At 43.2% G+C, this 24798-nt stretch overlaps 1 protein-coding gene across 3 annotated transcripts in view; it reads right to left on the reverse strand.

The window, feature by feature from the left end:
- The window catches only part of LOC138266126 (serine dehydratase-like), an 80704-nt gene extending 65389 nt beyond the window's left edge, over nucleotides 1–15315 (reverse strand). The window contains exon 1 of one of the 3 annotated variants that reach the window (XM_069214529.1): nucleotides 15100–15315. In XM_069214529.1, coding sequence (XP_069070630.1) covers nucleotides 15100–15207 — 108 coding nt within the window. In that variant the 5' untranslated portion in view covers nucleotides 15208–15315. Of the gene's footprint in view, nucleotides 1–701; nucleotides 886–15099 lie in introns of those variants that run through there. The other 2 variants (XM_069214531.1, XM_069214532.1) reach the window with 2 other exon arrangements.
- Between the last annotated feature and the right edge of the window lie 9483 nt (nucleotides 15316–24798).

Consider the following 24798-nt stretch of genomic DNA (forward strand, 5'->3'; position numbering starts at 1 on the left):
GGTGCTCTGTCAAGTACATTTCCAGGATGCATAGGTGCTAAAAGTAGAGGTATTAGGAGTTCTGTGGCACCCCCAAAATAACCATGCTAGTGTTCAGAAGGTAAATGAGCAGTAAAGATGCTTTCAAACTTTATTCTACCTTGTCACATTTGCTGTACTTTCAAAGACAGGGGTCAAATGCCAGATATGTCTTCTGACAAATTGCTGCTTATTCTTTTAACATGGTGACTGGTATTTACTTCTCTTTCGCTGACCGAAAAGTTTTGTAAAGTGAGCTGACTACAATCTTGCTGGGGCACATGAGGTGTCAAAGGAAAGTATATCTGTTTTTTTTTCAAACATACATTTAAAACCTTGGAAAATAAATGTGCAAATGTTTCAAAATGTATCAGCAGTTGGGTAAGCACTAATGAAGCATATTACTATTTTTATTTATTTATCTGCAATTCTTTAGTGTGATGGAAACAACGATCAAAATCAAGACACTTTTTTGGGAGATGTGTGGAAATGCGCCACACATTACACCCACACCACTCTCCTACTGAATGAAACTTGTCTTATTTACTAGACCAGTTCTTTGACGGTTGGATTGTTTACTATCCCTATGACTTCAATCATGTAACATTGACCTCAGCACCCCCACTCTGAAGATTGTTCCAGCACCACTGTGAAGATTCCGACTTCTCGGACCTCCTACTTACCTCACTTCCCTCTCCCTGGTATTTATTTCACTCACTTTTCCGAGGTAACGACGTCACTTCCCTCTCCGGGTATTATTCACCCCTGCTACTCGGCGGTAGGTCTCGAGCGTCTGCTTGGAGTAACGTGGCTCGCTGTAATACTCCTTCCTGGTTCAGGCATCTCTCCAGATTTTTACTGCCTGCAGGCTCTCTGTGCTAGCAGGGCTTGATAAGAAATCTGCAAGTCAGCAATCCGACTTCCCACCTCCCTCGCAGTGTCGTAATCGGTGAACAATTATTAATCTTTAACCCTATCACCTTTAGTTGTTTCCAGCCTCAGTATTAACCTTTCTTAAAGTTCTAAATCTCCATCTTTATAAATGTCCAGCTGTTTATCTGTTTTGAGTTAGAAGCTGCGCACAGAAGGGGAGTCACTGCGGATTTGCATTTTGCAAAAGAACATTTTATTTTTTACTTCGGAATATTGTTCTGTTTAATTTTAGCATGATTGCAGGTTGTGCATCTTTTCCATGAAGTCAGTCATTTCTGCCCTCATTACGTAGGAGGGCTACCCCTAACATGGCCACGTAGGAAATGCAGGCATTCGAGTGAGAGGCAGAACAATTTTTCGCCTAAATAGGTTCTTGGCGGCCCAGAGGTGGACGAGAGCATTAGGTGTTCGTAGTCTGTGCAGGTGTCCAATACGTTTGATGGTCTGTATGTTGGTGCATGGTCTGGAATGGGACGTGTTGTGTCTCCGGTATTCTAGTGCTTTATATCCAATGCCAGCCTCGGAATTCAAGTAAATATCAGAGGTACATATCCTACGTCTCCCTGATTCCACGGTGGATCTTTAGAATCACTGCAGCACATTTAATCGTACATTCAGCTCTGCATACCGAGCAGTAGTTTTGAGCTATGTACCGTGCATTAATTATGGTAAAATTAACTCTTGATATATAGCTCTGATAATACAATAGACATGCCTTTGGGGCAGGGATGTCTCGTGCCTGATAAACAGGAGGTGTACCCATTCCCTGAGTGCTCGACTGCATGTGAAATTTGTAACCTCAGATGTTTATTTTGTCTATTGCATCAATCTTACCCCTCTGTGTGAATAGAGGCCCAATCCTGCGAGATCCAGGACCTGTATTATGTCCTTGAGGAGTACAGATTGTCCAGACAGTCGAAGTTTATTGCCTACATCCATGTGGCTGGAGAGTGGAAATCCAGACACTGAAGTTAGGAGGATGGAGGCAGGGCTACCTTTATAAATTCAATGAGAACATTGTTAGCAAAAACTACAAAGTAGTTCTTCTGGAGCAATGCCATTTGGTACAAGGAAGGGTGGAAGGCTGGGACTGTAGTTTCTGCTGTTCGAGGTGAGGACGTTTTAAGCAGGGACTGCCCTGTTTTCCTTCTCTGATTACTTCTTCAGGAAGTTGATGACAGCCAGTGCAGAGAACTCAAACTCATTGTGCCTGTGTATTGGATACACTTTTTTGGAACCAGTCCATTGCTACTTGCTGTGAGAACCATCGCTTTGCAGAAAGGTTGTGGCTAGAGAGCAGCCTCGAAGTTACATGTGAGAGACCCAATGCAAACCAGTTCTGATGTCTAAGACAATGGATCCGCATCCTTTGTCCATAAAATGTATATATAAAAGTAGGATTGGAACCACTGCTCCTTGTTGCAGTCCTAAATCCTTCATAACCAAGGAACAGAATGCTTCCCAGAAATCCCAGAGGACTGGTGTGAGATCAGGGCTGGTGCCTGCTGACAGTCCGTCTCCCAGAGATGAGGAGATATCAGCTGCAGTATGCAACTTGTTACAGAAACTTGGGGGTCATCCTGCACCCATAGAAGCCTGCCTGTCTGCTTAGGGATGGGAGGAGTATGCCTGGCCATGCAGAAGGAGGGGCTATAGAGGAAGAGAAGTGGACCATGTTGCTGGGCATGTGGGCACCAGAAGTAGCTGACTGTTGAGAGGAAGTAAAGCCAGTTCTGAACCGAAGTGTGCAGAGTCCCCTGTTCTTCTATTGCAACTCCCACTGTGAGCTACGTTATCAAAAATCACCAGGTTGTCTCCATGTGGCCTGGAGCTCCCACCATCAACCCTGAGGGTCTACTTCTGGTGCCATCTGAGGTGCCCATCAGAGGGAAGCTACTGCAACAGCCCGTAAGGCTGCAACTGCTGAAGAGCATATGCCTTCATCAGTCTGGATTGTCCCAAACACTGCAACCGCCAACAACCCTGCTAAGAGCATTGCTAACTGCATGTGTTCTGGAACAAGTCAAGACGACCGTCTGTTTCCCGCCCCAGGACTGGAGCTCACAAATATGAATACACTGATTACAATGACCCACACTGTCTGTGCTTGAACACGTGCACAGGGAAACTATTGCTACTAATGCTAACCTTTGGTGACACAGATGTGTTGGGCCAAAACACAGTAGAACAGACTTATGGGCCAATCTTTTGGCATAATCATTAGTGTTCTGCACCTGTGTGTAGTCCATGCCTGTTTTTATTTGCCTGAGTCACACAAAAGAAGGGGGAAAGCATGTACCATGGGAATATCTGCATGTTATGACATTCCATAATGAGTATATAACTTTGTAACTAAACTACTTTTGAATGTTTACTATTTAAAAATGTTGCATAATTAAAATACTTTCTTTTACTTAGAAAAGACTAACACTGGGCGTTATGTTCTGTGCTCTTCTGACGTAGTAGCCTCTGCTCACCCTGTTCCCGGTTATCACCCCCCCCCCCCACAAACTGGGCCTGACACACAGTGGTGGCTAGCATCTAAGGAGAGTGGTGGGGCGGGCAAATAAGTGGGGGTGGTAACATACACTATTGCGCTGCATGCCGCGCATAAAATAATTAAAGTACACTTACCTTATAGGCACTACATGTCCTCCTCCTCACTTCACATCCTCCTCCTCTGCAGACCCGGTGTTGAGCGCAGACCCGAGCCAACTCCCTGACACATCCTGGCACTGCCCTCATGCTGGTAATAAGCATGAGAGAAGTGCCAGGATTTGAGGGAGCAACCTCTGTCAGTGCTCTCGAGGGCACTGGAGGCCTGTGCCTGCTCTAACCCAGCTATCTTCAGACAGCTGGGTTAGAGAGGTTTCAAAGTGTGCATGTCTGGTTGGCCGTTGAAAGGCCAAAGGGACATGCACACTTTAAATAAAGTGCCCAGGCAACCCACCCTCCTCCCTGCTGCTTTCACTCAGAAGACCGTGCCCAGTCCTGACGCTTGGTTCAGGAAAGAGGATGAAAAATAAAATGGTAATACATTAACTTTATTACCCTTTTATGCTTCATCTCTGGGGCTTCTGGGGACATTTTGTTTGGTAGGGTGACACTTCTCCGCTCAAATGGAGGAGCCGCCCCTGTCGACACATAACAACTTTCCTAACTTCCTCTGACATCTATCTACTCTGTTATTAATATAAGATTTGAGAATCTGCATTATTTTAGCATTTAATTGCCTTATGTCTGGGAAGTTCACTAAAAAAGATCCATTATTAGAAATGAGCCATGCTCTAAATGAAAATCTCCTAATAAAATCTCCTATCTTGAGGTGTTTTAGAAAGCTTTCGTCTATAAACTTAGCTACAGAGAAACCATGAATCATGAAATATGACAGATACAGTATAATTTTCCCATGTGGAGGTAGAGTGTATAATTTGTAATCTTTAGGATAAAGAATGGTTGCCTAATACCTCACCATGCTCAGTTCATAGTACACTTAGGTAACTGGCTCTGTCATCCTATGCAAACTCTTCATGCCCCAGAGGGGAACTGCCCTGCATCTATTTGCCAATAACCTAAATCATCCAGCCCTAACCATGTGGTGCTTCCCTGAGATCAGTCGCCATAGCACCCCTTCCGTGAGGGGAGAAGTTCTGTATTCTGGGCCAATTGAATATTACCCAGCAGTCGAAACGGGTGCTGCGCACACACACCTTAAACCCTGATTCTATTCAGACCTAGATATGACAAGCTCAGTTTACATATGTCTGTCCCCTGAGCATCCTGTCATGGAAATGTCAAGCTGAGATGATCAGCCTAGCAGTGACAGATTGGGGTCTTTATCCACCTGGGAGTGTTCCTAATGCTCTATCCATACAGACTTACAGACAACTGGTTTAGACTCCTTCAGTCTAGCTAGTCCTAGAGACTGCAGCCTCTGCACACTATGGGCCTGATTACGACCTTGGCGGTTGGGATACTCCATCACAAACGTGACGGATATCCCATCCACCGTATTACTAGTTCCATTATATCCTATGGAACTTGTAAAACGACTGTCAGAATATCCATCACGTTTGTGGCATAGTATCCAATCTGCTAAGGTTGTAATCAGGCCCTATGATTATTCACCTAACCCACAGTCAGTCCTGCAGTAGAAATGGGCAACTATTTATTTCTCAAAACCAGGAAGAATTCAGTGATGGAGATGGCAGGTCTAAATCCAAGTGCCAACCAGCCAGCCCAAGCAGCGACAGTCTCTGCATCCCTCAGTCATAAATCACCAGGGCTGGAATGCTGTGGATCCTTGTATCAAACCCAAATAATCAGTTCATCAAGTGAGAAGTTCTCTATCTCTGTATCGATCATGTGACTTAGCAGAGAGACAATGAAATATGTACTACACTCACAAACGAAAGTCAGAAGTCTGGGCTCGAAGCAGATATCGAGGTTCTAGTAAGGGGCCAGTTTACTGCTGACACACTGATTTGTGTCCTTTTTTCCCAACAAAGGTGCCCAGGGTTTGTGGATTCTGCTGGAAGGGACTGAGAAATTAGCCGAAATATAACTAAATTGTGTTAATTTGGAAAAATGCTAAAAAAGTGCTGCAGAAGAAAGTGTATGTTTTCTTCCTGCAAGTGGCATCGATGAAAGGTTTGGGGTGCTAAAATCACAATCTTCCCAGTTTTCAGGAACAGGCAGACTTGATTCAGAAAACCAAATTTTCTAACACAGTTTTCGCATTTTACTGGTAGATAGCCGATTTTTCATATTTTTGTGCTCTTATCCTCCTTCCAGTTTGTGTTGGAAACTGTTGTGAAATCCATGGTTGATCCCAGAAATGTATACATTTCTGAATACTAGACAAAATCCTGAATTCAGCAAAGGGAATTTGTGTAGAACCTTCAAGGATTTCCTAACGAAACCGAGTGTTGAGATAATAAAATATTGAAAATTAGTAGGACAAAACTGGGATTTGTGACAGCGTTTTTATTTGTAACTTCTCATCACAATGAAAAAGCTATATACCATTACATCGGCTAGGCCCTTCTGGTTGTGGGGATATATAGTGTTTATGGTTTTTCCAAGAACTCAATGTACCCAGAGCCAATAACTGAGCTGCACCTTCCAATGGTTTTTCATTGTCTCCAGGTATTGAGCAATTCATATGATAAAATATAAATAGTGAAAAATAGATGTCAAGGAAACCTATATACTTCCGAAATGGGCATAAGATATGGAGTTTAGAAACAGGGGTTATTTGCACATCTCTAAAATTTGTGAGTACCCATACTAGCATGTGAATTAGAGGGTATTTCTCAAAATGATTTCTTTCTTACACATTGTCTCACATTTTGAAGGTGCAAATGCAGAGAAATAAAATTAGTAATAATACTTGCTCTACTATTCTGTGTTTCCCTAAGTCTCCCAATAAAAAGGTACCTTATTTGTGTGGGTAGGCCTAGTGTCCACAAAGGAAACATCCCAAAACGCAACATGGATACATCAAATGTTTCTACGCAAAACTGGCCTTTTTTTGCAAAGTGAGTAGCTGTTGTTTTTGGGCCCAGCTTAGCTGGCACCTAGGGGTCCTAGCAAATCGGTACTTTTTGAAAACTACACACATAGGGGAATCCAGCATGGGTTGACTTGCGTGGCTCTCACTAGGTTGTGTTACCCAGAATCCGTTCCAAACCTCAAACTTTGACTAAAAAACACATTTTCCTCACATTTCTTTGAGGGAAAGTTCTGGAAACTGCACAGAGCCACAAACGTCCTTCCACCCAGCATTCTCCCATGTCTCCTGATGATAAAAAGGTACCTCACTTGTGTGGGTAAGCCTAGTGCACACATCAGGAAACGGCCCAAAACACAACGTGGATACATCAAAATTTTCCACGCAAAACTGACCATTTTTTGCAAAGTGGGTAGCTGTTGTTTGTGAGACCTGGCCATAATAATGGCCCAAATAATGGGGAGCGACCCTTTCCCAAGCGCCTGCTCCCCAACATATAGTTGTTTGAATCCCTGATGTCTAGTGGTACACTGACTGAATTTTGTGAGCGGCCTTTGCCTAAGTGGCCGCTCCCGCTACAAAAATGAATCCTTGGTGATCTAGTGGATCCCTGCTTGGGGATCACCCTCTTTAGGCAATTCCCAATCTTCCCTTTCCAGTGATACCTCTCCTGTGTGGTTTGGTGCTCGAGGGGCAGAGATAGCCCTGCAAGCACTAAAGCAGTGAAAGGGAAATGAGCCAATTGGCTCATTTCACTGTATATTTCAATATAATAACATCAGTGCGCCATGTGCGCAATTGTCATTACATTGAAACAAAAATGCCTCAGGTGCCTGGAGAAGCTGTTCCCCAGCACAAAAAAGAAAATCCCTCTGCTGTAAAAAGCAGAAGGATTTGGTGGTCACATGCAGAGGACGGAATGGTTCCGTCCTCAGCATACGACCACCATGTCTGAGGAAGGAAACGCTCCGTCCGCAGCACCCAACTGGTTAAAAGTATTTTCTGTTTATATTTGCTGTTCGAGTTAAGTACACATGAGGGTTCAAAATACCAGATTTAGGTGATTTCGCTTATTTTTGTACTGACTGGAACATTAAAATACCAGCGGTGCCAGTGGAAAACCAGCCAGGTGGCAACCCACTCGCATATATTCTCATTTCGAGTTACTAAAGTGAGGGGGTGTGGGGCGGACATCTAAGGTGTACACACATACAACAACTCACTTACATAACACAATGGTAAATTTTTTGTTAAATTGAAAAAAAATTAAAAAGCTGAGTCAATCACATGCAGAGGCGCAATTAAGCCTGAACTTTGACGGGAATCTAATAGTTCAAGCCACTGTGATGGAGGTCAAAGGTCTCTAAGAATATACATTAGCAAAGTCAATAGGTGTGCCTTTAATGTGCTAACTTGTGGAAATGATATTTGTGAATGCCTGTATTTTCTTTAAAGCCAGATCTTTTGTCTTTGCCAGTGATTTCCCCTGAGACACCAAGCACTGTTTGAGTGTTCCACAGTGTCCACCATACCTGCAAGCATCAGATGTCTGGAAGATGGTATTGAGCGTGTTTTGTGTCTGGCGTTCATCTCTGACACACAGAAAAGAAAGCACTGAAGCCTTTTCAGAAAGGTGTCTTTTCTTACTAAAAACAACATTGGCTGCATAATAAACAAATGTTTCCAGGGAAAACTAGATGTTTGTGGGAGGATCTCCTATTGAGCACAAGTATGTGCTCCCTCAGACTTAGAAAAGTAGATATATGAATCCATTTATTGATGCGGGGGGATGTACTGGGATAAAGAAAACTAAAAGGGGCTTCTGTCTGGCTGTCATAAAATGAGGGTAGTACACCAAGAGCTCAAGTAGTAGTGAAATTCACAAAGTGAAATAAGTGGAATACGAACTACCTGTTCACAATATAAAAATAGCTATAAAGCAATGTAGCATTGTGCTTTATGGGGCATGATTTCAAGTGGGGGCTTAAACCTGTGAATTAGACACATTATACACATTTACATTAGCATCTCACATATTTAAAGCAAAGGCACAGTGAAATTAAGAACAGCACAGTTTTCCATCAAGTGCCAAGCTGGTTTCAGACCCTGGTCCCCAAGTGTCCAGGTGCTGGTGTCTAAAATGTTTCTTTAGAGATTGGTACCAGCTACCTCCACCGGCAGGACTGGCACTGAGCGCTGACAAGATGATTCTGTTAAAGAAAGGAGCAAAAGGAACGGGTACAGTGTGCCATATTGTTTGCCTTAGCATCATTGATGTGCTGCTTGCTCACACATCACTCACTCTGCCATCTCCCGTTTCACACTCCTTCTCTCTTCTTTCCCATATAACTCTCATTCTCCTCTCACCCTCTTTTCCCTCCATATACTGTCTCTCACTTTAGCTCTCTTCTCTTTCACTTGTCTCTCTATTTCTCTCCACAATTTCTTCTGTCAGACCCTTCTCTCTCATTCTCATCCTTTCTGAGACGTTCTTCTCACTTTTTGTGTAAGACAGATCATGTTTGAGACTAACCTGGATGAGAAGCCTTTGGTACCTACACAGAATATCAGCTGGTGCCAAGTAGCTCAATCCCCGCAAAATGTCAGCTTTTACATTGTTGGAAGCAATACTGAAATAGCTCAACACAGCCTCAGTGGTTCACCTTAGTCTGTGAAGGAACAAGAGTCTGTCCGTGCAGAGGCCCATCTGTATGCATACAGGAATCTATATATGTCTGAGCTCAGCTCCATCTGTGCTTGGGCTCTGTGCTTTTGGTGCAGGGATTCAGCACTAGGTATGCAGGGACTCAGCTACATTTAAGTTGGAGGTCAGCTCTACGGGGTCTTTTGTAACAGGATCTCGCTCTTTCTTAATGTGCACTAATTACTTTTATCAGTGCAGCAACTCATTTATATCTTCTAGGGGTACATCCCTATCTCCAGAGGAGTAATCAACTGTAGTTTTGGGTTCATCTCCTTAATAAAACAGGCAATTAAATGTGTTTCTCAACCCAAAACAGGCCTCGCTCTTCAATTGGTACGTTTTGCAGCAACATACTAAACATGTGATGCTTTTCACTGTAGATGAACTTTTCATCTCTATTTCCCTTGTATTCTAATCCACTCTCTATTGCATACTCTCTTCCCCCTTCCCATATTCTTCACTATTTGCACTTTGTTGTGAATGTCTTCTTGACAGTCATTGCTTTTAGGTCATTTTAGTGTTCCTTTTGGTCTACATTTGAAGTGGGGAACTTTAGAAACAGCAGGGGAGTGCAGGCAGAGTGAAGGAGACAACAGTAACTAAAAAAGAAGACAAAGTGGAATGGAAGGAGTGGGATGTGGCAACTGGAGGGAAATGGAAAGGGGGGATAACAGGGAGCAGGAGAAGAGGCAGTGGCATCCAGAGAGTGACTACTGGACAGAGAGCAGGATGAACAGTGCTGAGGCCCAGGTGACGACCTGTGGATGATTCAATTGTAGTTCAAATGCACTGCAGCACTTGGAAAGGAAAACGTGGACTTGGGAAGTAAAGCAAAAGGCAAAGAACAAACATAACATTTGAACTCGTCTCTGGAGACAAAGCTTCATCTTCATGTGGACATTGAAAAAAGGAGAGGAACCTGGATTGTGTCACAGCAGCATGTGTGTTAACCCAAGGACTACGCTTGCTAGTTTGAAATTGGCATAGGGGAGTGGGTGAGGCAGGAACCACATGACTTTAACTATGGATCAGCTTGAGGAATAGAAAGGCCCAGCAACTGTGCAGCCAGTATGCATTTCAATTGAGGCTTTGAAGTGTGTGTGTGTGTCAGATCTCTTCTGCCTTCACCTTGAGGTTTTCCAAGTACCATTTGCCACCCACAGTGACTGTAAAGAGGACCAAGAGGTAGACCCCACCAATAACAAGCAGAAATCCTCTGTTGGCACAGTTTAGATGCTGCCGATGCAGAGTGCCACGCTGATCAGCCTCTTTGCTCTATTATGTGTCCATTCACAAAACACAAAGAGTGACAGGCACACAAGGGCCTTCCTTGAGGTGGACTGTGAGAGGTTAGCACCAAGCAGCCCTCAACACCGCATAAGAGAAATATTGCACCTCATGTGTGTCCCTTCTGTGGTGCACATGTCCTGTCCCAGCCTAACAGAGCCACAGAGCAAGCATTAGGCGGAGGAGCATAATGACAGCTTATCTGCACCTGTGTCTGTGACATGATGTTATTTTCAAGTCATCACCCTCTAGTCACTGCTGCCTGACTGACACACAAGTAACATTAATCCTTGGGCCTTAGCTGGCCTTTCTTCTGGGATAGAACAGACAGCTAGGTAGGTTTTACTCAGAGGATCTGGACAGCTGCCTGTGGGACCAACTTTGAATACACATATCCCCACTAATAAGCAGGGCCAATGGAATTATGTAATTGTGAGGCACATTTTGCATCATTGTGGATTTGCATTTGCCACATATTCTATCATCATCTGCATAACTTGCAGATTTTAGCAAAACAATATGTATCTAGTGCAAATGGATCAAAAGTTACTGAAAATCCAGTGACGTATTGCTGCGCAGTGCAAGGCCTTACGCAAAGGTTGACTGGCCACCTTCAGTTGCTTATCGCTGTATTTGGGTGTTAAACTAGTACTAGAAAAGGGAACCCTTAGCCCACACATGTAAAAAGGACAAAATAATGAAGTAATACTATCACAAAATGTGACAGATTATGCCACGTAATTTACTATTCCTGCCACCTAATTTAGTCACTTGATCACATAATTTGGTCATCATCCGCTGCCACATAATTAAAGTGGCCCTATTAATAAGTGCAGGTGCCGCCCAACAGCAACTTCTGAAACAAACTACTGCTCAAAGCCAATATCACTTTGCAGGTTCCTATGTTTTGGATTTTTTAGAAGCAAAATCATAACCCTTTTCTGCTTAGCCAGAATGCAAGATGCTATTGGCACAAAAGTATGGGCTGCCTGATGGGCACTGAATCACTGCAAAGCCATATAAAAAGAAAAAAAAATGTTCTTCTCTTTTTACATTTACATAGTGCCTGCTATCCCTCCTCAGCGAGAACCCCCAGAAGGAGATGCTCTGGCACCGGCTTCCCCAGCAGTGCTCTGTCCAGGGTGTCCCTGAGACAAGCACCCTCGAATCAGCAGTGTGGGCTAGATCACACAACTGGTGGCTGAAGCCCTCTTAGCCCGAAGGACATTAAAGGTCTGGTTGCAGACCATGATTAGCGCTTTCATGTTCTCCTGTTCTGTACTTGAGTAACTCATCCAGGTACTTCCTTTGAATTCTGGGATTTGTGGTCCGAGTTTTATAATATATTAAACTTAAATATAAATCCCAGACTGAGACTAAAAAGTTGAACTGGATAAATTAAAAATGTTACTGCATGATTCAAATGTGCTACCTGAGAGTGACACTTAGGCCCCGATTTATACTTTTCGGTGCAAAACTGCACTAACTCAGTTTTGCACCAAAATGTTTAGCACCAGCTTGCACCATTTCTGTACACCAGCCAGACACCATATTTATGGAATGGTGCAAGCCGGTGCAAAGGGTATGCTAGCGTTAAAAAAATGACGATAGTCGGGTGGGGCTGGCAGTATGGAAGTAGGGTGGTTTCGCACCAATAAATGAGGTTAGGCAGGTTAGAGTAAAAAAACAAGCATTTTCAATGCAACAGGGCTCGCATTTGCTCGAGTTGGAGCTATTTGTGTTGTAAACCCCTAACCTAACTTTTCTTGCCGCACAAATTAAAAGAAAAAAAATACAGCACGATCGCGCTATGTAAAATGCAGAACGATCGCTCTGAAATTGAAAACGAAAAAACGGAGCGCGATCGCGCTATGTAAACACCAGCGCGATCGCGCTGCGGGGAAAATTAACAGATGAAGTAGTCCAGTAACCAGGCTGAAAACATCAAGCCTCGTATGTTTCTAGTAGTTTACTAGTGCTGTGTGTAGGTGGGCTAAACACCAAAAAAGGCATGACTTACGCATGCCTTTCACAAATGAAAGCAAGCAGATTTTAAAGAGCAAACCCAGGAACCAATGAAAGAGACTGACGTGACCTGGGCGTGGTTTGAAGCCCAAAGAGAGATTACTTTATGGACGGAGCACTTTGCGCTCGCCCATAAAAATGACTCTAACCTACCTAGAGTCATTTTCTTACGCAAAACCATCCATACCACATGACTCCTGTCTTAGAAAAGACAGGAGTCATGCCCACCATCCCAATGGCCAGCAGAGGGGACAAGGGTCCCCTGGGCATGGCCATTGCACCCAGTGCCATGTAGGGGGGCCCATTTTAGGGTCCCCAATGGCACTTAAAAAAAAAACATACTTACCTGTACTTACCTATACTTACCTGGGATGGGGCCCCTGAGGCCTGGGGAGGGCACCTGTGGGCTTATTCCATGGTGTTCCACCATGGAAATAGGCCCACAGATCCCGTAACGCCTGCCCTGACCCAGGCGTTAAAAAATGGTGCAAAGCAAGCTTTGCACCATATTTTGACCCCTCCTCCCTCCTGTGCGTGATTTCAGCATGGGGGGGGCAGATAAATATGGCACTAAGGCCACAGAGTCATGTTTTGAACGGGAACGCCTACTTTGCATCTCATTGACGCAAAGTAGGTTTCCACGTCCCAAAAATGACTTTAACTCCATAAATTTGGCGCTAGACGGGTTTAGCGCCAAACTATAAATATGGAGTTAGTTTTACACCGAATTTGCGTTAAAAAAAGACGCAAATTTTGCGCAAAACAAGTATAAATATGCCCCTTAGAGCGCTGCAGCAAACACATTACCCATTGAGATAATTTGTTGAACGTATCTTAATAGATGGACAACACTACGGCTACAATGCTGACAGGGTGGTTTTTCAGCTCACAGGGTGGTTTTTCAGCTCACAGGGTGGCAGTGAGCTGAAAAGTCGCCACGAGCATAAATGCTATAGCAAGGCTGACGTCCATACTTTCAAATTCAGATAATTTGAGTACCATTCAATTTAGATAATAGTATAATTTGCTGTTTACAGCGATTAGAGAAGTCAAAAGTGCATGATGAAGCTCTATCCAAAACAGCTTTTTTTTAAACTTGTATTTATTTAGCAGTCTCAAAATACACGGTATAACAACAGTATAGCACATATGTCTCTGTCACAGAAAACAAAATAGTGCAACCCAGGAGATCCGTCAGACATACGGAAACAAATGAAGTAATGATTCACCAATTGGGGAAGAGGACCCGCTACACCAGTCACCTCTGGTTAGACACATGTATCCGATTCATACTATGGCACTCAGCATCTGCAGTGCGGTTTGAGGTTATGCCGCCCAAGCAAACTAAAAACAGCTACGGTATAAGATTTGGAAAACCCAGAGAATTAAAAACAATCAAGAGCAGCGGCATCATTGGAGCACACAACATTCATGAGTCTGGGGACCCATCTTATACGCAGTCCTTGAAATTGAAAAATAGAAGTGCAGGTACTCTGTACCAGAGTACCTGCTTGTTTCTGAGAAGTGCCGGTACTCTCCAATGGAAAGTATTACGTTTTTCTGAAGAAGTGTAGGTACTCTCTCTCTCAAAATAAAAAAGTGCCGGTACTCAGTACCGGAGAGTACCAGCCCATTTAAAGCCCTGCCTATACGGCCACCGAGGACGAAGCCGAGTCTACAATCGGTGCAAAAACAGTTATTATAAGCGCGAGAAAGATATTTTGGCCCATATTTAAAAAAAAGTGGTGCTACAGCAATGATGCGCCACTTTTCTTACACCCCCCCCACCAGCACCTAATGACACCATGGTTGTGCCGTATTTATAATATGGCGCACCATGGCAGTCGTTCGAACAATAGTGTCAATATTTTGGACACTATTCTGGAGCTTTGCCACACCAGCGTCAAAAACTTTGACGCTAGTGAAGCAAAGTGCGAGAAGGCCCATAGGTTATTATGGGAGCGTTAAAAATAACAGAAAAAAAGGTGCAGTGAAATGTTGTAAATTTCACTGCGCCATTTTTTCGGGCCTCCTAGCACCAGAACGCCCCCGTTTACAAGGCCCTAGCATCTCAAGCGCCAGTGGCGTCTTTTTTTTTTACGCTAATGTGGCTCAATTAGGCAAAAATCGCTGCGCCATATTTACAAAGTGATGCAATGCATGCATTGGCCCACTTTCCAACCCCATGCGTCACATTATGGGTGCGCCAGGTATGCAAGGGGGGTGTTCCGGCATTAGGAGGCCCGCAGAAATGGCGCAATGAAATCTATAAGATTTCACTGGGCCATTTTTGGCATCATTTTTAACGCCTGCTCAAAGCAGGCAATAAAAGCTGCACCCATTGAAATCGATGGGCCTCCTTGCACTCTGCTGCACTAGCGCCAATATTTTTGACGCTAGTGCAGCAAAGCGCCACAATAGCGTCTTTTGACGCTACTGGCCTAATGTGTGTCATGGTGGGCCGTATTATAAATATGGCACGCCCATGGTGTCGTTAGGCGGTGGGGCGCAAGAAATCTGGGCCTCAGTGTAAAAAAAATGACTTTCTGGGGCGCTAAGGTGGCGCTAGGGACTCTTAAATATGCCCCTTTGTATTCTGTCACTTTGTGTTAGTACAGACCTGGGTATGGCCTCGTAGTTCTTCACCAATTACTTTGCAGCACTGTAGGCCTTTCTGGGACGCGGGGTTGTGGAGTCGCTGCATATAAACGCGGATGTGTGGTTTCATACGGCCCTGTGTCTTCTTACGGAATGTTGTCTCTGTTCTCCGATGCTAAAGTTTCTCAGTTTCAGATTTTGCGTCTTACGGAATGATGTCTCCGTTCTCCGATGCCAAACTTTCTCAGTTTCAGATTTTGCGTCTCTGTATTTCGCAGTTGCAGTGTTTCCCAGCTACGTCCATTGGTCATCTCCATGGTCACTGTATACTCTAATCCTAGTGTCTCTCTGTTCCTGTGCCTCTGGCTGCCTGTCCAAAATGCCATTTCCTGAAACCGTGTCGAATGAAGTAATCACATGTGACATACAGGGTCCACTTGAGAATTCTGATAGTTCCAGAATGCAAATAAAAACAAACATTGCCAAAGTCAGTAGGCCTGACATTAAGTTAAAGTACTTCTTCAATGTTTGCTTGATTGGTGAGTTTGTGCATCTCGTTACAAATACAAATGACACTCATATCTAACCTCTTCGGAGCTGACACCAGGGAGGAGGTTGTTAATTTTTTTTAAATTTAAAACACCCCCCGGAGACACGGAAGAGTTTCCGTGTCTCCTCCCGCCCTCCCCACCCGCACCTTTGTGCAAAATTTCAAAAAATCTATATATATTTTTTTTAATTAAATTGACAGGGGGTCGCCCGTGAGCAGGGTAATCCCCTTGGGGGCATTTAAAAAAAAATAGTTGTATTGTTTCCCTGGGGGCCACTATGGCCCCCAGGGAAACCATGCAGCTATTTAAAATAAATATAGATCTATATATATGTACAAATCTATATATAGATATATTTATATAAATACATATCTATATATATATATATATATACATATATATATATATATATATATAAAACACTCCACTTGTGGCGTTCCCTTTCGGCACCTGAACGTCAACGGTGCTATTCCTCATACGCACGCCATCGCGTATTATATTACACACTTCTCTTCCGTGGATATAGGAAAAAGGCAGCACTCCACAGCCACAACGAATTCAATCATGTTTATTCACCTACAGGGACGCGTTTCGGCGTTACCACCTTCATCGACCTGTGAGCCGCCATTTTAGCTCGGTTTTTATACTCCAATTACAATGGCCTCAATTAACATATATCATGCGAAAAACTGTTTTAGTCACAAATTTTCACCATACATTTCAATTAAACAGCAATTAGATACAATTAGAAAATATACAATGTAAAAATGCATTAGCTTGTCGAGTGTCAATTCTTCAGTGTTTATAAAATGTGTTAAACTAACCCTCGCCTATAATCCATGAATACAACTATCTCTGTTCAGTCAGTGATCCTTTTCAAATTCATTACCATTATGATTCAATGATAATATGCGTGCTGAATGATGATCTACATGAAATTCATTGCTTTATATACCCTTATTTTCTTAGTGTATTTATGTATACATATATAGTGACAAAATATTCTCATCAATCCTTGTGAGTATGGATCTCTCTACAATTACTTCATTAATATAAGTGAAAGTGCATCTCCTCACTACTATTCAATCCATTTGGCTCTTTAGTATCAAATGCCAATATGTATTTGGATTCTAATTTCCTTAAATGTTTTTCTCTGTCACCTCCCCGAACATCTTTTTTCACTCCATCTATCACGCTATACATTATTTCCTCTACTTTACCTCCGTGTACCTCATGTATGTGTCTAGCTACCGGGTAAGTCTCATCTCGATTTGAAATTGCCCTCAAATGTTGCAAAATTCTTAGATGTACCTGCAATTTTGTGCTGCCTACATACATTTTGGGACAGCTGCATTTTAGTATATACACCACATGGTCGCTTTTGCAATTGTATTTGCCTCTGATAGAGTGTATGATTTTACCTCCTACTTTAATAAAACTGATATTCTCTCCATTTTTACAGGCTTTGCATTTGAAGCATTTATAGAAGCCATCTTGGGGTTTGAGCCAATTAGTATTAGACGTTACCTTATTATTATTATTATATATATAGGCGAGGGTTAGTTTAACACATTTTATAAACACTGAAGAATTGACACTCGACAAGCTAATGCATTTTTACATTGTATATTTTCTAATTGTATCTAATTGCTGTTTAATTGAAATGTATGGTGAAAATTTGTGACTAAAACAGTTTTTCGCATGATATATGTTAATTGAGGTCATTGTAATTGGAGTATAAAAACCGAGCTAAAATGGCGGCTCACAGGTCGATGAAGGTGGTAACGCCGAAACGCGTCCCTGTAGGTGAATAAACATGATTGAATTCGTTGTGGCTGTGGAGTGCTGCCTTTTTCCTATATCCACGGAAGAGAAGTGTGTAATATATATATATATATATATAGAGAGAGAGAGAGAGAGAGAGAGAGAGAGAGTTCACTCTTGTGAATGTGTGTGTGGTTTCTCTGGGGCGGCAATCGGCCCCCAGGAAAACACCACCCACATATAAAAGTGATCTCTTTACATATATGTATATATGTTATGTTAAGTTATGTTATGTTATGTTAAAATGATTTATATAGCACCATACTACCCGGAGGCTTTGTAGCACTAAGAAGGACTTGGCATTCTAACAAGCTGGAGAAATAATGAAACATCAAAAATAATAAATGGAAGAAAATACTAAATTAGAATTAAAATAGCCATGTTTTGATGGCCTTCCGAAATTCCAACTCCTGTCTGATCACACAGATATTTAGGGGAAGTGAGTTCCACAGTTTGGCTCCCTGATATTTCAAAGATCTACCACCCCAACTTGCTTTTTTTACTTTGGGGAGCACGACTAAGGCTTTGGAAGAAGATCTTAGAGCTCTCGTAGGAGTATAAAATGAAGCTAAGGTTTTCAGTTGATGTGGACCTCTATTATATAGAGCTCTATGAAAAATACATAAAGACTTAATATATATACATATATATATATATATATATATATATATATATATATATATATATATATTCACCACAAGTTCTCTTGCAGTTGCAGTTTGTTTCTTCAAAGCAGTGCACACACTTCAACTGACGCGTTTCAACTGTAGCTTTTAGGCAGCAATAAAAAAGTCAAGTAACTCTTGTGATTATGTTTCTGCTACAAAAGGATCTGACTTTTGTCTAGTGACAGTTTTGATGCCATAAAGTAGCACAGAAGGTTTATATGCCTACTGCAAAGATCAAATCTGTATTTTATGTAAATAGCTAAGTGGATTAGTAAATCCAGCCTTTACCTGCACTATAATACAAATGAAATGTATGTGCGAGGGAGGCTATGGAGAGATGAAGGGCACTTTTGCTGGGTGGTAGTGAGGGAATCCGAGGAGGAGGTCATGGAAGTGGGAGCACCAATAATGATTGTTGGACTGGCGCTAAAGACTGTGACGATTGGTATGTGACAAGTGAAGTAATAGTGTGTCTTTTTTGGGGTTTTTCAGTGTCTTGAGAGAACGTGCTGATTGAGGGAAGGCGCAAAGGTAAGTTGACTGACCTTTACTGTTGCATGCATCACACACACACCCACCATCAATTTTGTGACTGTCTACGTAGGCTAGTGTTTTAGAGCGAGAGTTTAGCCAGTAGCAGAGATGGCATCTCGTTGGATGACTGCTGCTCAAGCCCTAACTTGGGTTCTGACATAGGAACAGAGACTGAGACAGCCGATACTGAGACATCATCTGAGGGATAGGACAATGGCGCAGACTCTGGGAGTGATTTTTCCGACAACTCTTCTTCCAGTGATTTTGAGGGAGATGATGAGGACAGTCATGCTGTCCCTTTACAAGCACAGTTTGTGCAGCAAGACAATAGCGGGTTAGCCCAACCCAGAGAGCAGGTGCATGTGGTGGCAAGCACAGAGAGAGTGCTCGCTTGGGAGCTACCCAATTTAGTTCAGCCCCAAATTCAAAATGATCTATCACAAAATAACATGGTTTTGTAAGGCGATCATCCGCGTCTTTGGTCCTGGGCTCGGCAGCCATATAGGGAAACCTACCATGCCCAGAAATTTCTGGAAACTAGACACCCGGGGGAGTCCACTAAGGTGTGACTTGTGTGGATTCCCCAAAGTTTTCTGACCCAGAATTCTCTGCCAAGGTGAAATGTTGAATAAAAATACTATTTGTTTCTTGCATTTCTGTCACACAAACTACAGGAATATGCTGGGATCCACTAAATTCCTACCAGCCAGTGTTTTTCCACCTATCCTGATAAAAACGCTACCCCCACTTGAGTGCCTGTACCTAGTGCCTGCGTCAGGAATGGATCACCCTAGGGTCAACAGTTGCACTCATGTAAGGACTAACATTGACCATTGTGTGATCCATTCCTGACACGGGTACTAGGCCTACCCACACAAGTGAGGTTCCATTTGTATCGGAAGACTTGGGGGAATACTGGGTGGAAGGAAATTTGTGGCTCCTCTCAGATTCCAGAACTTTCTATCACCGAAATGTGAGGAAGAAGTGGGGTTTTTTGCCAAATGTTGAGGTTTGCAAAGGATTCTGGATAACAGAATCTGGCGAGAGCGCCACAAGTTACCCCATCCTGGGTTCCCCTAGGTGTCTAGTTTTAAAAAATGCACAGGTTTAGTAGCTTGTTATAGGTACAGGCTGTGCTAGAGACCAAAATCCACAGCTAAGCACTTTCTAAAAATACCTCAGTTTTCTTTGGGAAAATGTGATGTGTCCATGTTGTGTTTTGTGGCATTTCCTGTCCCGGGCACTAGGCCTACCCTCACAAGTGAGGTACCATTTTTATCAGGATACTTGGGGGAATGCTGGGTGGAAGGAAATTTGTGGCTCCTCTCAGATTCCAGAACTTTCCATCACCGAAATGTGAGGAAAAAGTGTTTTTTGCCAACTTTTGTGGTTTGCAAAGGATTCTGGGTAACAGAACCCGGTGAGATACCCACAAGTCACTCCATTCTGAATTTCCCTAGATGTCTAGGTTTCAAAAATATATAGGTTTGCTAGGCTTCCCTAGGTGCTGGTTGAGCTAGAGGCCATAGACCACAGCTGGGCACTTTGGGAAAAAACACGTCAGTTTTCTTTGGGAAAATGTGATGTGTCCATGTTGTGTTTTGGGGCATTTACTGTTGCAGCACTAGGCCTACCCACACAAGTGAGGTACCATTTTTATCGGGAAACTTGGGGGAATGCTGGATGGAAGGAAGTTTGTGGCTCCTCTCAGGTTCCAGAACTTTGCAGCCCGAAATCTGAGGCAAAGTGTTTTTTTGCCAAATGTTGAGGTTTGCAAAGGATTCTGGGTAACAGAACCTGGCGAGAGCCCCACAAGTCACCCCATTCTGAATTCCCCTAGGTATCTAGTTTTAAAAAATTCCCAGGTTTGCTACGTTTCCCTAGGTGCCGACTGAGCTAGAGGCCAAAATCCACAGTTAGGCACTTTACAAAAAACAGGTCAGTTTTCTTTGGGAAAATGTGATGTGTCCACGTTGTGTTTTGGGGCATTTCCTGTTGCGGCATTAGGCCTACCCACACAAGTGAGGTAGCATTTTTATCGGGAGACTTGGGGGAATGCTGGATGGAAGGAAGTTTGTGGCTCCTCTCAGGTTCCAGAACTTTTCAGCACCGAAATCTGAGGGAAAAGTGTTATTTTGCCACATTTTGAGGTTTGCAAATCCTTCTGGGTAACAGAACCTGGTGAGAGCCCCACAAGTCACCCCATCCTGGATTCCCCTAGATGTCTAGTTTTCAGAAATGCACAAGTTTTGGTAGGTTTGGTCAGGTGCTGGCTGAGCTGGAGGCCAAAATCCACAGCTAGGCACTTTCCAAAAAACACTTCAGATTTCAATGTAAAAATGTGATGTGTCCATGTTGCGTTTCCTGTCACGGGCAATAGGCCTACCAACATAAGTGAGGTACAATTTGTATCGGGAGACTTGGGGGAATACAGAGTAGAAGGACAAGTATTATTGCCCCTTGTCTTTCTCTACATTTTGTCCTTCCAAATGTAAGACAGTGTGTAAAAAAGAAGTCTATTTGAGAAATGCCCTGTAATTCACATGCTAGTATGGGGACCCTGGAATTCAGAGATGTGCAAATAACCACTGCTTCTCAACACCTTATCTTGTGCCAATTTTGGAAATACAAAGGTTTCCTTGATACCTATTTTTGACTCTTTATATTTCACCAAATTAATTGCTGTATACCCGGTATACAATAAAAACCCATTGCAAGGTGCAGCTCATTTATTGGCTCTGGGTACCTAGGGTTTTTGATGAACCTATAAGCCCTATATATCCCCGCAACCAGAAGAGTCCAGCAGATGTAACAATATATTGCTTTTTTAAAGAGGGTTAGAAAGGCAGGGCGGGAAGGCAGCAGCTAAGTGATTAAAGCAGGAGGGAAAAGCTCAATGCAAAATGCACAAATCAGCAAACAGGAGGATTTTTCTGTTTATTTATATTTGTGTGTTTTTACAAATTGTGCACAGAACATTTCAACCCCAATGAAGCACACTGCGTTTACGAAGGCATTTACATTACAGAACTGCTTATTCTTACAGGCAACGTGCGCAAGCTCGCATAATGCTTGCTGTCCATACTCTTAGATGCTGCCACATACACAGCGGCATGCAATTTTTTAATATGACTGGCTGCTCTATATGAAATACTTTACAAAATGAAAATGACAATGAATGCCATTAGTAGTGCAACGGGCCACAACTGCTGTATCGATAAATCATAGTGCAATTACTCATGCAGTGGTGATGGAGACTACCACCCTTACTAAATGCTCGGTCCTCCCTCCCTTCCCCAACAAAGGCAGCAGATTCCACTTCTTGGGTTAAGACATAGCAAATTGACGTCACATGAAACAAGGTGGTAGTACAACCACTGCAACCATTAACATCACTGTTGGAAATTATTCTTTTCTACAGGGTTATCCCCAAACATTTTGCTTCTGACCTCCTGTTTTTGACTGTGTGCTGCATTCCATTTTTTGCTGGTTTTAGGACTCTATGCACTTTACCACTGCTGACCAGTGCTAAAGTGCAAGTGCTCCCTGTGTAAATTATATTGATCATTGGTTTCTCCATGATTGGCATATTTGATTTATCAGTAAACCATAGTAAAGTGTACTAAGTGTACCTAGGGCCTGTAGATCAAATTCTACTAGTGGGCCTGCAGCACTGATTCTGGTACCCACATGAGTAGCCCTGTATACCTGTCTCAGACTTGCCACTACAGTGTCTGTGTAGGCAGCTTAAAACTGCCAGTTCGACCTGGCAAGTGCACCCACTTGCCAGGCCCAAACCTTCCCTTTTACTACATGTATGTCACCTCCAAGGTAGGCCCGAGGCAGCCCCATGGGCAAGGTGCAGTGTATTTAAAAGGTAGGACATGTACTGATGTGTTTTACATGCCCTGATAGTGAAATACTGCTAGATTTGGGTTTCACTATTGTAAGGTCTATCTCTTCCATAGGTTAACATGGGGTTGCCTTGAAATATCTTTTAAGTGTAATTTCCCATTGTGAGCAGGTAGAGATGTGGAGTTTGGGGTCTCTGAACTCACAATTTAAAATACAACTTTTGGTGAAGTTGGTTTTTGAATTGTAAGTTTGAAGATGCCACTTTTAGAAAGTGGGCATTTTCTTGCTTAACCATTCTGTGCCTCTGTCTGTCTGCTTGAATACATGTCTGGGTCAAGATGACAGTTGGGCTGTTTGTGAATTCACTCTAGACAGTAACTCAAACGGAGCTGAGTTAAGCCATGCATATCCTGATGGATCTTCCTGGGCTAGAGTGGTGGGAGGAGCTGACACTTACACCTGAATAGAACTGTGCCTATCCTCACACAAAGCAATCTCCAACCCCCTGGAGAGTGTCTGGGGCAAAGGCAGGGAAATGCAGGGTCTTGTGCACTACAAAGACTTCTCTTTGAAGTTTGCCTACTTTAAAGAGAGAAATGGGTATAAGTACTGGACCTCTGACCCCACAAAGTTAGAATCCTTCTGGACTGAGGACATGCTGCCAGGAAGAAGAGCTGGGTGCTGTAGGAGGGACTGCCACTCTGCCTACTGCTTTGCTGTGCTGGCCTACTGCTTGTTGCTTGTGTCCTATCCTGTGAAAGGACTGTGCGTTGCTTTGTACATCCTGCTTTCCAAGGTTCTCCAAGGGCTTGAACTGAGCTTGCCTCCTGTTAAGAAGTCTCAGGGACATCAAATACTTCACCTGCCAGTGCCTGGGCTCTTCTGCAGAGAGTCCTGACTTACCAAGTGGTGCCAACTCCAGTCCCTGGGCCCTTGAAGTGGAATTGGTGAGCTGAAGGATAAAATCCATGCAGGGACGTGCTGCAGCAGAAAAATCGATGAAGCACTTGTCCAGCGGCTGAAGAATGGACGCATCGCTGGTCTCACGGTTTCAGAATTGATGCAGCACCTGTTTCAGTGTGATTCCGTCTACTCAGAGTGTCTGGATTTCCCATGCATCGTCCCTGGGAGTCAATTTCTCATCGAACCCACATCGCAGTATGGAACCAAGGCTTTGTGCCAAGAAATCGACCTGCGAGGAAAACATCACCTCTCCTGCCAGTAAGGAACCGACTCATCATCTCACCTGCAAGGAAAAAATCAATGCATTACCTCCCCTGCGCTGTAATGAGCCGACGCATCGCTTTAGTTTTCTGGCACCTCACCTCTCCTGCAGTTCTCACCATCTTTATTTTTGATGCATCCTTGGTACTGTGTGTTAAAAGGATGCAACCATTGATTCCTATGAATTAAGACTCATTTAAACCTTGTTTTGGTCTTGTTTTATTTAGATAAATATGGGCTATTCTTTCTAAATTGGTGTGGAGACCTTTTGTAGTGTTTTCACTGAGTTACTGTGTGTGTGTGTGTGTGTGTGTGTGTACAAATACTTTACACATTGCCTCTGAGATAAGCCTGACTGTTTGAGCCAAGCTGCCAAGGGGATGAGCAGGGGTTATCTTAGCTGTGTGACTCCCTTACCCTGACTAGAGTGTTTGCACAGAGTGCAAACCAATGCCAAGAAGAGAGACCCATTTCTAACAATTACACACTACGAAATATAGCAAAATGGAAACCTGAACACAAAATTGCACATATCCTATTTACAACACCATTGGGAACAGCATAGTACAGAAAGAGCAGATGAGATAAAGTGATACAATAAATACCTCTGGCACCTCCAGAGACTACATAGCACAGTGGTCCCTGTTGCAGCATCCTGTGTCTCTTAGTCATGCCTCACTTAATCTCCGGGGTACCCAAGCTAGGGATAGAAGTGTAGGGCTGCCAGCAGGTCAGACTCCTTTCCAACCATCCTCACCCCTGAAAGGCTTCTCCCAAAGGAGGTGGCCTGCAGGGCAGCCTATTGACATCATGAATAAGTGCTGTTATTCAACTACAACGGGCCACAGGGCGGAAAGGTCACTGGTGAATCCTCCCTTTCCCCGTCCACATTTATTTTTTCATCAACTGCCCCAAAGCCCATTTGTAGGAAGCCTCAAGCCTAGCCTCAGACAGCTGAACATCTTCTTTGTCAAATAATTCAAAATTACCCAGTGCCTGATGCTGTCTAATGATGCTATCTACAGAATAGCCTGCACTGAATGGTTCAGCTTTTTCAGTGACTTA

This window comes from Pleurodeles waltl, chromosome 11 (assembly GCF_031143425.1).
Source record: "Pleurodeles waltl isolate 20211129_DDA chromosome 11, aPleWal1.hap1.20221129, whole genome shotgun sequence".
Taxonomy (NCBI): domain Eukaryota; kingdom Metazoa; phylum Chordata; class Amphibia; order Caudata; family Salamandridae; genus Pleurodeles; species Pleurodeles waltl.